The sequence below is a fragment of the Bombina bombina genome, chromosome 8, assembly GCF_027579735.1.
Source record: "Bombina bombina isolate aBomBom1 chromosome 8, aBomBom1.pri, whole genome shotgun sequence".
Lineage (NCBI taxonomy): Eukaryota > Metazoa > Chordata > Amphibia > Anura > Bombinatoridae > Bombina > Bombina bombina.
Window position 1 is genome coordinate 125,956,115 of NC_069506.1, and position 13,071 is coordinate 125,969,185.

Here is a 13,071-nt window from a genome sequence, read left to right on the forward strand (position 1 = left end):
GAAAAATCTTACTTGTTTGTGTAAGATCACATGCTACACAGCTATGGGTGCCACACTTATAGTGTCCTTTACATGTAAGCCAACTACTACCTTTCTTGTGTTTTCTCAGGACACTAGGGGACACCATATTGCCAATGGTCACATTTCTCATGGATACGAACTGGCATCCCTCTTCAATCACTGTTTTCAAACTACTATCAGCTTTCAAAATTGGTAGGTTCTTCCTGATAATATTACAAATACTGTTATATTGATTAGTATATGTAGTTACAAATGTGATACCTACTGTTTGGTTCCTATGTCTTGTATTTTTCTCCCTTCCCTTACTTTTTTTCTGTGTATCTTTAGGTCTGAGTAGTTCTTCCCTGGATAGACTTCTAACATCCTTATATGCTCTCATAATACTATCTTGCTCTTAATTTATTAATTAAGGCTCTACTCTCTTTTAGAAAAGTATCTTCCTCAGAACAATTGCGTCTAATTCTTATCATTTGCCCTTTAGCCACCCCATAGTGCATATGTCTGGGGTGGCAGCTCTTCGCGTGTAGGAGAGAATTTGCAGATATAGGTTTAGTATAAAAAGAAGTAGATATACCACCAGTACTTAGATCACCTTCAAGTGTTACATCTAGATAATCAATTTTATTCTGCTCAAAATGAGAAGTGAATTTGAGACCCACTTCGTTGTTATTTAAGTAGGCTACAAACCGTTCACTCTCTGCTTTAGACCCAGTCCACACAAACAGGAGGTCATCGATGTAACATTTGTAACCCACCAATGACCCCCTGTGTGGATTTCCATCTGCATAGACGTGGGACAGCTCCCACCAACCCATAAATAGGTTGGCATAAGCAGGGGCAAATTTTGCCCCCATGGCTGTCCCACGCCTCTGCAGATAGAACTTGTTTTCAAATTCAAAATAGTTGTGAGTCAACAGAAAGCGAACGGTTCTTAAAATGAATTCCTTCAAATTGTCGTCATAGTCACTAAGGAGATCCATCATTTCCTTGATGGCTAGTAAACCATGCTCATGAGGTATAGAAGAGTACAGGCTCACCACATCAATGGTGAGCCAACTATACCCCTCTTTCCAAGTGATCTCCTTAAGTAGGTTCAGTAGATGTTTAGTGTCCCTCAAAAATGAGGGTAACTTACATACAAGTGGCTGAAGTAATGATTCTATCCAGTTGGACAGGTTCTCAAAAAGAGAACCTATCCCCGATACAATTGGTCTGCCCTTAACATTGGTGATGGACTTGTGGACCTTCGGTAAGTGATGGAAAATTGGTACCACTGGCTCATGTATAAACAGATATTCGAAGGTCGACAAGTCCATCACCCCTTGTTCCAGGCCATCATCAAGTAAATCCTTTAACAGTGTTTGAAAATGTACAGTGGGGTTAGTGTGTAGGATTTTATAGACATCTTCATCACCTAATTGTCTAAGTGCTTCTTCTATATATGTACACTTGTCCATCACTACAAAGCGCATTGGAGACACCGGTATCGATGTGAATCGCATGCGCGGTAGACTGAGAAACCGCTGATTCGCGCTTGCGCATTAGAGAGTATCTTCGTGACTGTGCATTAGATATACGTATACGGATATCTCACCCAGAATCCTTTGCTGCATTGGAAACATTGTAATCAGAGAGTTTCTGGGTTAAAAAGCAAGTCTTCTCACTTGTCTAGATTTGTAAATGGTTTGCACAATGAGTTATTTTCTCTACATTTTGGATTTAGTGTAGGATTTTAAACTCACTTTTCGCCTCCCCATATTTTAAATTGCTGTTATATAAATATATATATATATATATATATATATATATAAAATAAATATAATTTGTTATTGTGTAACAATGTTAAGAATATCTTTACAGAGAGATGGATTTGTGACGTATTTCACCTCACAAATTACAAAAAAACATTATTGATGTTTTGTTTTATGGATTCGTGAAATAAAAGCAAAAGATGTATTTAAACAACTCTGCACTAGACAGATGGTGCTTTTATTTAAGGAGCTTTACGACAATCCTTATTTTATAGGCGGAGTAGATTACACACACATTTATTCGAACAGCCAAAGAATGATAATATGGATTTCATAATATATTCTCGTAGTTTATAGAGGGAGCCCGAGAGCATGACCCTCCCTCACATCACACGTCCTCATTTCCCCCCATAACACACTGAATATGCCGTTCTAGATGCCAACAACACATTTATAGAGACATTATCAGCAGCAGTTTTGTTTAACCCTTTTTTTCCCCAAGCGTTTTCCTGAAAATAACCTGTCGGTTTTTAATGCTGCAGAAATGTCACCTGAAATTCTTCAGATATGATTATGTTTAGAATATCATTGTTTAATATCTTAGGCGCCGTGAATGAATTGCATTATTTTGCATCCTTATTTATGGATGCCAATTGTGTTTGCGCTACAAACTTACACAATATGATGTTTCTTTGTAAGCACTGTAAATTGTAGTACATTTTAAAATACATTGTAACGGACAAACGGTTATGCTTTTGTTTAAATGTATACTAATGTCAGGCATAGGCGTATAGAAACATAGTAATTAATAGATCAAAAAGTGTCTATAGACTAGAGATTATCATTTAAAAAAACAACAACATATCACTTATGTGTCTGAAGTCACAACTACACTAAATATAAATATTTTATTTTGTTGAAATTATGTGTAGAATAGTTTTTGTCTTTATTTTGTGTCTGGATTTGTATTAAACACGTTGAGTGTGTTAGTATTCTGCACGGTTACGCAGGCGTTTAAGGCCATAGTCCAGACTCCAGACTAATCCCGACAATCCTGTTATTGACGTATTTTTTAACCAGTAAAAATCATCCGGGGAAAAAAATAAACCAATGAAACGGTAATGCGTTTTTGAGTGGCGAGAAAAACACCCAATGAATGAAGGAGTATAGGCAAGATTTTAGATTGACAGGCTGCACTGCCAATAAGATTGTGAGGGGGCGGGATGTCTGCGATGATTAACCAGTCTGTAACGTAATTCTAAGGCAGTTCGATCGGTAGCGGGAGCGGAGAGCGGACAGTAGGGAGCTCGAAGGCAGCAGCCCCACCGCCGGCCTGAGTTACCATCAACACCCGGGAAGTTAAGCGAGCCACCGCCGGCCCGAGTCACCACCTCTGAAGGAACACCAAATTTAACAACCAACATAATGAGCAGCGAGGTCGAAACACAGCCGCCGCAACAGCAGCCAGCCGCCTTGGAGAGTAAACCAGACCCAGAACCGGCGGCTACCGTGGGGGAGAAGAAGGTCATCGGTATGTATATGATGGTGCAAGGTTGTTTTATGTTTACCCTTTTGTTGCCCTTAAAAACATGGGGTTTGACGCTGTAAGGGTTAATAGCGCGTGGGATAAGCCGGCGGTTTTTACCCGTCACACACACATGGAATAACTGCCACGCGAGTCCTTCACCCCTCCCGTCACCTCGTGTTCTGACATCATCGCTTCCTGTGTCCTCCTAGGCCGCCGTGTATTGGGGCCTCAAGATGTCCACCGCCTGCGGCCTACACATGGCTCTACCCAGTCAGACCCCGCCTTCCCAAACGCTCCCCTGCTAGCGCCCCTTGTATTAAAATCGGTGTGCACTTATGTGAGGCGGACGAGCTTTCTTTGTACCCCCTTTTCTAGCAAAGAGACTCCGAGTTGTGGCTTGGCCAGCGTCCAGCCACGTGGTGGATTGATAGTGGCTGCTGGCTACATGTGAGGTGCTGTGGCTTATTCTTACTACTGTTGTCTGCCTCAGATTTACCTTACAGCGCGACTTTTCTACTTACGTTAATTCCCTTTTTATACCTTTAAATCCATTTTCTACCCATTAGATCAGATTTTAATTTTTTTTTTTCTTTCCAGCAACCAAGGTTTTGGGCACAGTCAAATGGTTTAACGTACGCAATGGATATGGATTTATTAACAGGTTGGTAATTTAGTTTGCTTATTTTATTAGTAAACAGAGTGAATGGGATTTGTAACAAACTCTTCTGATGCATTTAATGTAATTGTATTAGATGTTCACAACTGACCTCAGCTTTCTCATTTTATACTTGTTCTTCCTGAAAATCTTATGAGTAGATTTATCATATCTCATTACATTTTATGTCTGTAAATGAATTCGTCTGAATTAATGGAACATAATTGAAAAATGACATGCTAAAGTCTGTATGTAGTAGTAATTTTACTACTATGACCCTGTTCTACTGTTGAGTAGAGTCGATAGTTGTAGTAAAATTTACCCGCTCCTTATAGCATGCCACTTTTCGGCTATTATGGGTAGTTATGTTTGGTACTACTTTAATCTGCTGTAACCTCTGCCTGTGTAAGACCACTTTGATTACATCTAGTGCTTTAACTTGACCTTGTCAACACAGTTGAATTTGCATGTAGAAATTTATATTTAGGATTGCTTAAAGGGGCGCCTAAAAGCATACATTAAAACTTTTATGCTTAGGTTGCAGTAGTGCTGGTCAGCCAGTGGAGGCATTTTTACAATAGTGTGTTTTTTTTTTTTTTTTTTTTTTTTTTTTTTTTTGTAATGAGCACATACAGTATCTATAAATAAAATGTTCTCAGGCTTATGTGTGAGTGGTGTGTGTGTGTATATATATCTATCTCACACACTAATGGCTGCTGTATCTTAGATATGTACTAAAAATGCTCTTTACTTTAACAGGAATGACACCAAGGAAGATGTGTTTGTACATCAGGTGAGTGTATTTAAATTTATGGTTGCTCAAAGGGACATTAAACACACATTCTTTCATGATTCAGATAAAGCATGCAATTCTATATCTATATATATATATATATATATATATATATATATATATATATATATATAATTTTTTTTCCCCAGAGGGACTTTAAAGGAACATGAAACCCCAAAAAATTATTTCATGATTCCGATAGAGAATACATTTTTAAACAACTTTCAAATTTACTTATAATATTTAATTTGCTTCCTTCTCTTGTTATACTTTGCTGAAAGGTTGTTAGGCAAGCTCAGGAGCAGCAGAGAACCTAGGCTCTAGCTGTTGATTGGTGACTGTATGTATGTCCATGTGTTCAGTTAAATTTCATAACTGCATTGCTGCTCCTTCAACAAATCGTGCCAGGAGAATGAAACAAATTATATAATAGAAGTAAATTAGAAAGTTGTTTAAAATTGTATTCTCTGATTCATGAGAGAATTTTTCCCTTTCATGTCTCTTTAAAGGGACAGTATACTAGAATTTTTTTTTTTTTTCCTTAATCTGTTTCAGATTTACTTTTTTGAGTCTTATTTTGTGTTTATAAATTGGCTGATTTTGTGTTTTGAAGCCACAACCTAATAAAATGGGTTGAGCTTATAGGTATAATCAGATCTCATTACTTTCACATTGTGTATATATACATGCTCCTTTATCTTATATCTGTCCACAAACCAATCACTGATACTTGGAGAAAACAATGGAAAATGAACATTTTATTACCTTCTCTTCTATAACCCACTGGGAGTGTAATTTCTTCTACTGGCTGTGTTAACACAGCTTGGCCTCAAGGCCCAAAACTTTCAGGATGGGTGGGGAGGGCGGGATACCACAGGCTAAATCTTATTCAAATGCCAATATAAGGGTAATGGAAATGCTTGTAAACCGTTTAATACACTCCAGCAGGTAAAGTGGATCACTGGGAACAAATTAAAGGGGAGAAATGTTTTGAGTAAACTGTACCTTTAAGCTCAGGAGTGTGCCCATGCCTAGAGCATTTTATAGCAAGTCTTGCAAGAATGTTATCAATTTGCAAGGCCACTAGATGGTAGCACTATTTCATGCCATGTAGTTCTCCAGATATCTGCCTAGGTCAAACTTTTCCACCATTTTTGGGGTTACACAACTATTGTACCCACTATACAAGTGATTCCCTGGAGTCCCTTTTTGTTATGAAACAGAAGACATGCATGGCTTTGCAATTATGAAATCCATATTATCATTAGTTAGCTCAGCTGGTAAGGGTAATAAAATATTAATGCATGGATTTACCCTCCCATCCACACTTGACTGCCTTTGGTACTGGTAATCTGCCAGTATGAAGTTTTTGGTGGTGTTTTATTTTTTTTATTTAAAAGGAGGCCTCTTCCAACTGTATGCATTAATGTATTGCTATCTTTGATAATCTTTATTTTTTTTTTTCTGTAGTGTGGTTGTGCCCCCCCCCCCCCAAAATATTTTTAATGTAGGGCCACTCTTGCTCCCTTCACCACCTCTACCTCTTTGCTGCCTCCCTCCCACTGGCACTGAAAGAGACAGTGTTGCTAACTATCAGGCAGTCTGCATTTCTTTGGAAGTGGCGCACAGATTGTGCTCTTACCATATGAAGGCAGATGCCTGCGGCTCAGCGAGAGCAAGTGTCTGTCACTTGACTACTGTAGCTTCCTGTCAGTCTTATATAGATGTATGATGGGCTATGTACTGCATGACTTAGAACGATGTAGCGGAACTCCTGTTTAACAAAACTTTTTTTTTTTTTTCCCCCATTTGATTCTCAGACTGCCATTAAGAAGAACAACCCTAGAAAGTACCTTCGCAGTGTGGGAGATGGAGAAACTGTAGAGTTTGATGTAGTGGAAGGAGAAAAGGTACTTTATATATTTTAACATTCTAATGTTAAACCTAGATGCTTTTGTGACTTTTTTTTTTTCTGTTTAATATCCACCAAAGTTAGTCATAGCTTAAAGCTCATATGCAACATGGCAGCTCCTATATAAGGAATGGACAATGAGCTTTTATGCACTGGTTTGCTCACATTGCATCCTAATGCTGGAATGGTACTGGATTTTTAACACATTACAGCGTCAATTTATTTTCAGTTTTCTTCTCTTCTGTAGGGTGCAGAGGCAGCTAACGTAACTGGTCCTGGTGGTGTTCCAGTTCAAGGCAGTAAATATGCAGCAGACCGTAACCATTATAGGCGCTATCCACGTCGCAGGGGTCCTCCACGTAATTACCAGCAAAATTACCAAAATAGCGAGGGTGGAGAAAGACCAGAAGAAACTGAGAGTGCACCAGAGGGAGAGGGTCCCAACCAGCAACGACCATACCGCAGGAGAAGATATCCTCCATTCTACTTGCGGAGACCTTATGGACGCAGACCACAATATATAAATAATCCAGTACAAGGAGAAGTTGTAGAGGTATGAAAGTTGGCTAACTATATTTGTATGCATAAACGGCAAGCTTTTATTCCAGCCCTAGCGAAAAACGCACCTTTTTTTGGAAAAAGTGTATGTCATAAAATTTCTTAAGGGTAAATAGCCACAAATAACTTGTGGTCACCATCTTTACACTTCTGCATCTTCAAAATCTTTCCCAATATTTTGAAATTCAAAGGGACAGTCAACCCAAAAACAGTTTTCAGTTATACAAATAAACTTTCTATAGATGATCATTTACCAATGTAGCTCAGTTTTCTAATATATAGTGTTTGTCAGTAAAATCACTTACTGTTCGCGCCGCAGCAGTTTCAAAATGTCCTTTAAGCCCCTCCCCTTTTCGTCATAATTGACTTCAGCATGTTCTTGTGATTTGTTTAACTTTTCTATCCTACTCATAACCAGGTTTTGCGCATGCACAATTAGCCTATTGTATGCTAACCCTCTGCACGCTGGATTTTAGGATTTGCTTAAACAACCTGTTGTATTCAAGAAGCATATAAATCCTATTCATCTCAATGCTTTATGATTAGCTTTATTACTGTGGGTAATTGTATAATGTATCTATTATATAAATATCACTACAGCTTTCTAGTCGGGGGAGAGGTTACTAATCCATATATATATATGTTTTTTTTTTTTTGGTAGGGGCTTTTTAAATAAACTAATGTGCATTTTGTAAATATTTTTTTGTATTCCTTTTGGCTGATCCTTAAGGTTTTTAGTTAATAGTCTACATTTTCTCGGATTGCTTGATACAGGCTCTTGTAGTATTTAGGCATGTTTCTGGGAATTTCTCAGTGTCAGAGCATGCAATAAAAAGTGTTTTTAAATGCATATTTAGCAGCTTCTACTGAGCATGTGCAAGAGCTTTGTAGCATACGTGCGGCATAATTTGCTATTGGTCATTACGTAGACAGGGAAATTGAACAAATGTCTTTTTATAAAACTGTTACTGTTTGACATTCAAGGGTTTTTTTTTTTTTTTTTTCTCCAAATGGTTTCAGTTAGAGATAGCATAGTCAAAATTAAACTTTCATGATTAAGACACAACTTTCCAACTTAAATTTGCTTTCTCTTGCTATTAGTTGAAAGTTATTCTAGGTATGCTCATAAGCTCATTTCTAAGCCCTTGAAGGCCACCTCTTAATTAACCCTTTGGCTGCTAAGCCATTTCCCACCTGGGTGCTAATATATTTTTTTTTTTAACTTATTTTTTAGACCCCCCAAGACTTACACTGTTGGAAAGGTTAGGCGCTTTACCTTTCCAACAATGGGTCGTGGGGGTCTGTAGCTGCTTAGATGCCTGATATACAGGCTTCTAAGCAGCATGCCCCCTCCTCCTATACTTAACATTGTTAAGTATAAATAAAGTTGCGCGATGACGTCACCGGCGCATCACGTGAAGCACCGGCGATGCCTGTCACTCTACAGGCACGATCGCCAGAGTAGGAGCAGTAAGGAGCCCCCAGATCTTCCTCAAGGGGGGAGAGTACTCATGACAACTCTGAGCCGTCATTAGCACCAGAGTGAGAATTTGACGGCTCAGAGCCCATCATTAGCACTCAAAGGGTTAACTTGAGTTTCTCACAGCTAGAGGGCATTAATTTGTGTGCCATATAGATAACGTGCTCATGCCTGTGGACTTGAGATCATGGATTGACTAGCATGCGCAGGTCTGTCAAAAGAACTGAAATAAGGGGGCAGTCTGCAGAGGCTTAGATACAAGGTAATCAGAGGTCAAAAGTGTACTAACAAAAGTTGGCTATACAAAACTGGTTGAATGGGTAAAAAAGGGATGATCTGTCTGTTTAAAGAATAAAAATTCTGGAGTTGATTGTCTAAGTAGACAGAGCATTCTAAATTAGTTTTTACTAGCTAATAATAATTTTTATTTTCTCTCATCCTGTTAGGGTGCAGATAACCAAGGTGCAGGAGAGCAAGGCAGACCAGTGCGACAGAATATGTACAACAGAGGCTTCAGACCAAGGTTCCGCAGGTTTGCTATTATATTACATAGGGCTGCAACTAACTATTTTCGTAATCTATTAATCAGCCGATATATTTGGACTAATTGGATAAAAAAAAAGAAAACTATTTAAAATAAAATCCAAGCTATTTTGCCTGCAGCAGAGAAGAGACGCTCAGATGGTATTGAAGTGCTTAAGTAGCATAAGTAGGGTTTTGCCAATTTAACCAAGGTTGGGATATTTATGTTAACTTTCCACCAATGTAAGGGGCCTCTTAACAAAGTTAGCCTGGACTTAATTCTAACACAAAAAATATCTTTAATATCTATATGCAATGGTAAATAACCAGCTATAAGGGAAGGGAGAAAAAATCTAGTCCTGCTCTTAAAGTAAGATACATTAGAGGTTGAATTTGGTACATCTCACAATTAAGTTTAAAAAAACAAATTAAAAAGCGCTAAGAACTATATCGATAACAAGACAAAGCCTTACACCTTTATACAGTACATACTGTATAATCGGCAATAGAAAGTGATACGCTAATAACAGATAATAGTGCACATCAATTCAAAACTCCCATCAATATAGGGCTAAGTGTAAATATCAATTTCGGCACTGTATAATGTAAAGCATAGTCCCAAATAGCCCGATTATTTTTTTTATTTTTTTTTACCATCCAAATGATTACTAGTGCTGTATTGCATATAGGCTAGGAGTAGTTGTAAAATTAAATAAAAATGTATACTGTCTGGGAAAAATTGTAAAGTACAAGTCCTTTAGGCCAAGGGCATAACCATTAAACACAATACCATGTGAGGGCGCTCATTGGAGTTAAGTAGCTGGTGCCATGCACAGACCAACTCATTGATTATGAGATTTGTTGACTATTTTATCGCTTTTATATAGACTAGTTGTTGCAGCCCTAATGCATTTAGTGTATATAGCTGGAATAGAGAGATAGATATATCCTCTAATGGGAGTTAACTGCTTTATAAAAGGGGTCCACCACGTCAGCGACAACCAAGAGAAGAAGGAAATGAAGAGGATAAAGAAAATCAGGGGGATGGAACCCAGAGTCAGCAGCCAAGTCAACGCCGGTACCACCGTAATTTTAACTACAGACGCAGACGCCCACAGAACCCTAAACCACAAGATGGTAAAGAGACCAAGGCAGCCGAAACACCAGCTGAGAACACGTCCGCTCCCGAGGCTGAGCAGGGCGGGGCTGAGTAAATACCGGCTTACCAACTCTACCACCATCCGGGTTAGTGCCTTGCTTTTCCAAACTTAACTGCAGCAATGTAAATCTATCAGATTTTGCCAGCCAGGTGACATGAAGTAGCCGGGTGGGGCGGTGTAATCTCTAATAAATATATTTAATGGCTTTCACAATAAAAACTGAATTTATTTTTTGCTTAAATATTGGCTACAATTTCAGCCAGGTGGCTAGTAAAATCAGCTGGGTGGTACATCCGCTAAAAATGTCATGTGGCGAACACTATGGTGTGTTTTTTTTTTTGTGTTTTTTTTTTTTATTATACATCCCAGGGGACAAGTGAGAAACATAACTTGGTATATCGGTGCTCCACTGTTGGGAGTAAACTCTCCATTCTCCAATGCTTGTTTATAATTTTAATATTTCTTCTTCTTGCAGTTTTGTCATCAAAAAATCAAGATTGAAATTCCAGCAATAAGAAATGAACAAAGAATTGGAACTGAAGACCTTAAGTGCTTGCTTTTTGCTGTTGACCAGATAACTTCATCCTGCATAGAGTATGCAGAGATGGTTTTTATTTTTTACCTAAGTCTTTTTGGGAATGACAATTTTTTAAAAGCATATTTTTTTTTTTTCTCAATGTACCTTCAAAGGGTTTTTAAATTGTTTCCTATATATCTGGTCAAGCTAAGATTTTTAAGAACCTCATTTTTTTCATTTGTAAAAAAATGTACACCTGATTTTATTCAAGTCAACAAATTGCAAGCATCTATTAATAAAGGTCTCAAACGTATTTCCTGTGTGATTTCTGCATCTTGTAATCTGCTACTAGATACAGCACTTGGTAATGTGCAATCTCTCTATTTTGCTCCCTTTTTCATCCGTGGTAGCTCTACAAAATGATTTTTTGTTTTTTTTGTTTTCCCCCCTCAGGACATGAAAAGCACCCTGAGTTCTCAAGGCTAATTCAAATACATAACTTTCATTAATAGTCTTTAAATACCAACTGAAAAACATTTTGTTAACTCTGCCTAAATATGTAATGTGGAAAACTTGTTACTTCCTAAATTGTAGGCTTTCCATACTCCAATTTCTATAAACTTATGGGTGCGAAAGATGTTCTTTTATTTTTAGCTTTAAGTTTATCAGCGAAATGTATTACTGACTGTATTCCACATAGGCATTGTTTTGTAGTTGTGGCTCATACATCAGTGTCAAATGGGCATTGGCAGAAGATTTGATAAGTAATCAATCAAGTTTCAACATGGTAACACCCATTACCTTTAAGCGATAAGTGAAGTGTTTTTTTTTTTTTTTTTTTTTTTTTTTTGTGTTTTTTAGTTTCTTAGCCTTTTATAAATCTTATCTAGCACTTCATTTTGTTTCATACCGGTATTCCTTTTTTATTTTGTGATATATAGATATATAGAGATATAGAGAGAGAGAGATATAGAGAGAGAGAGATATAGAGATATAGAGATATAGAGAGAGATAGAGAGATATATTTAAATATACAATAGTTTCCATTTTAGCTTTGTTACTGTGATATAATGCATTCTTTATCTGAATTCCATATTTTTTATTTTAAAGGGGGTAGTAAACACATTGAGACTTTACTAACTTTTGGTAATGCAAATAGAACAACTTTGCCATATACTGTTCTTTTGCCCCTTTTTTTACATGTAATTGAGATATGAAAACTAGACGTTCGAATTCTGAGCTGTATAAAACATGTTTAATTTCTCAAGGCTAACATTACATTTCCTTTTCCCCAACTGGCTTTAAAAGAAAAGCTGCAGAACCATTCTTATTATACTACAAAGACCATTAGTCTTATTTCAAAATCCACAAGTGCACAATAAAAACAATGCAATAGCACTTTGGATTTCAAATTGTGTGTTTCCAAGCTATATCATCTGACAGCCATCAGCCAATTAGACTCATATGTATTCACTGAACTCAGTAGCAGCTGGTACCGGTGTGCGTGGTAAAAGGTTATTGTACTTAACATTAAAGTGCTATTTACTTCCATTTTCTTAAACCATTCCAATCAGAATTTTAATTTTTACTTTAGTGTCACTTTAATAATTAGCATTGTCTGTAGATTATCTGCTTCAGTTATTTTTATTTTCTAAATGTTTAGACTTGGCTGGTATTCTATAGGATGGAAAAAGAAATGTCTTGTGTTTGACTCTCCCTTTTAGTATTTAATCACTATTGATTTCTCATAGGTATCTTAGATATCTGTCCTGTGCATATCAAATGTTAGAGCCATTGTTTTTTAGCTTTCAAACTCCATGCAGTTGACTCAAACAGGCATGTACATTAGCAGTGTCATGTACTGCCTTCAAAAAGGTAGCCTGCTATTTGTCATATACCCAGAGGATATCAAAGCACCCCACAGGGCTGCTTCTTAAAATAACAAGTGATTTTGTTAGAGCATTTTATTGCACTATTGTTATCAATGAAGAGCTGCAACAATCGATTGGCATAATCGATAATGGATTATGAAAATAGTTGTCAACGAATCTCATAATCTATTAGTTGGTTTGCAATTTGGTCTGTGCACAGAACCAACTGCCTTACTCCAATGAGCTCCTGCATATGGTATTGTTTTATGGTTATGCCCTTAGCCTAAAAGATGTCTACAGACA

The 13,071-nt window shown here is 37.4% G+C and overlaps 1 protein-coding gene across 2 annotated transcripts; it reads left to right on the top strand.

Moving 5' to 3' along the window:
* The first annotated feature begins 3,015 nt into the window (after positions 1–3,015).
* Positions 3,016–11,210, top strand: YBX1 (Y-box binding protein 1). Of its 2 annotated transcripts, none has more exons than XM_053690563.1 (8): positions 3,016–3,303; positions 3,898–3,961; positions 4,715–4,748; positions 6,569–6,658; positions 6,908–7,213; positions 9,145–9,230; positions 10,200–10,465; positions 10,856–11,210. In XM_053690563.1, the coding sequence occupies exons 1-7, from the start codon at positions 3,198–3,200 to the stop codon at positions 10,432–10,434; spliced, it is 921 nt and encodes a 306-aa protein (XP_053546538.1). In that variant the 5' UTR covers positions 3,016–3,197; the 3' UTR covers positions 10,435–10,465; positions 10,856–11,210. The 2 variants fall into 2 exon arrangements, with proteins under 2 accessions (XP_053546538.1, XP_053546539.1); XM_053690564.1 differs by having other exon boundaries at positions 3,019–3,303; positions 9,145–9,221.
* Positions 11,211–13,071: the final 1,861 nt, after the last annotated feature.

Bases quoted from the DNA above. Each gene is read 5' to 3' on its own strand.
- YBX1 (XM_053690563.1), top strand. From the start codon at position 3,198: ATGAGCAGCGAGGTCGAAACACAGCCGCCGCAACAGCAGCCAGCCGCC. The intron at 4,749-6,568 runs GTGAGTGTATTT...TTTGATTCTCAG, and splicing joins AAGATGTGTTTGTACATCAG to ACTGCCATTAAGAAGAACAA. The intron at 6,659-6,907 runs GTACTTTATATA...TCTCTTCTGTAG, and splicing joins ATGTAGTGGAAGGAGAAAAG to GGTGCAGAGGCAGCTAACGT.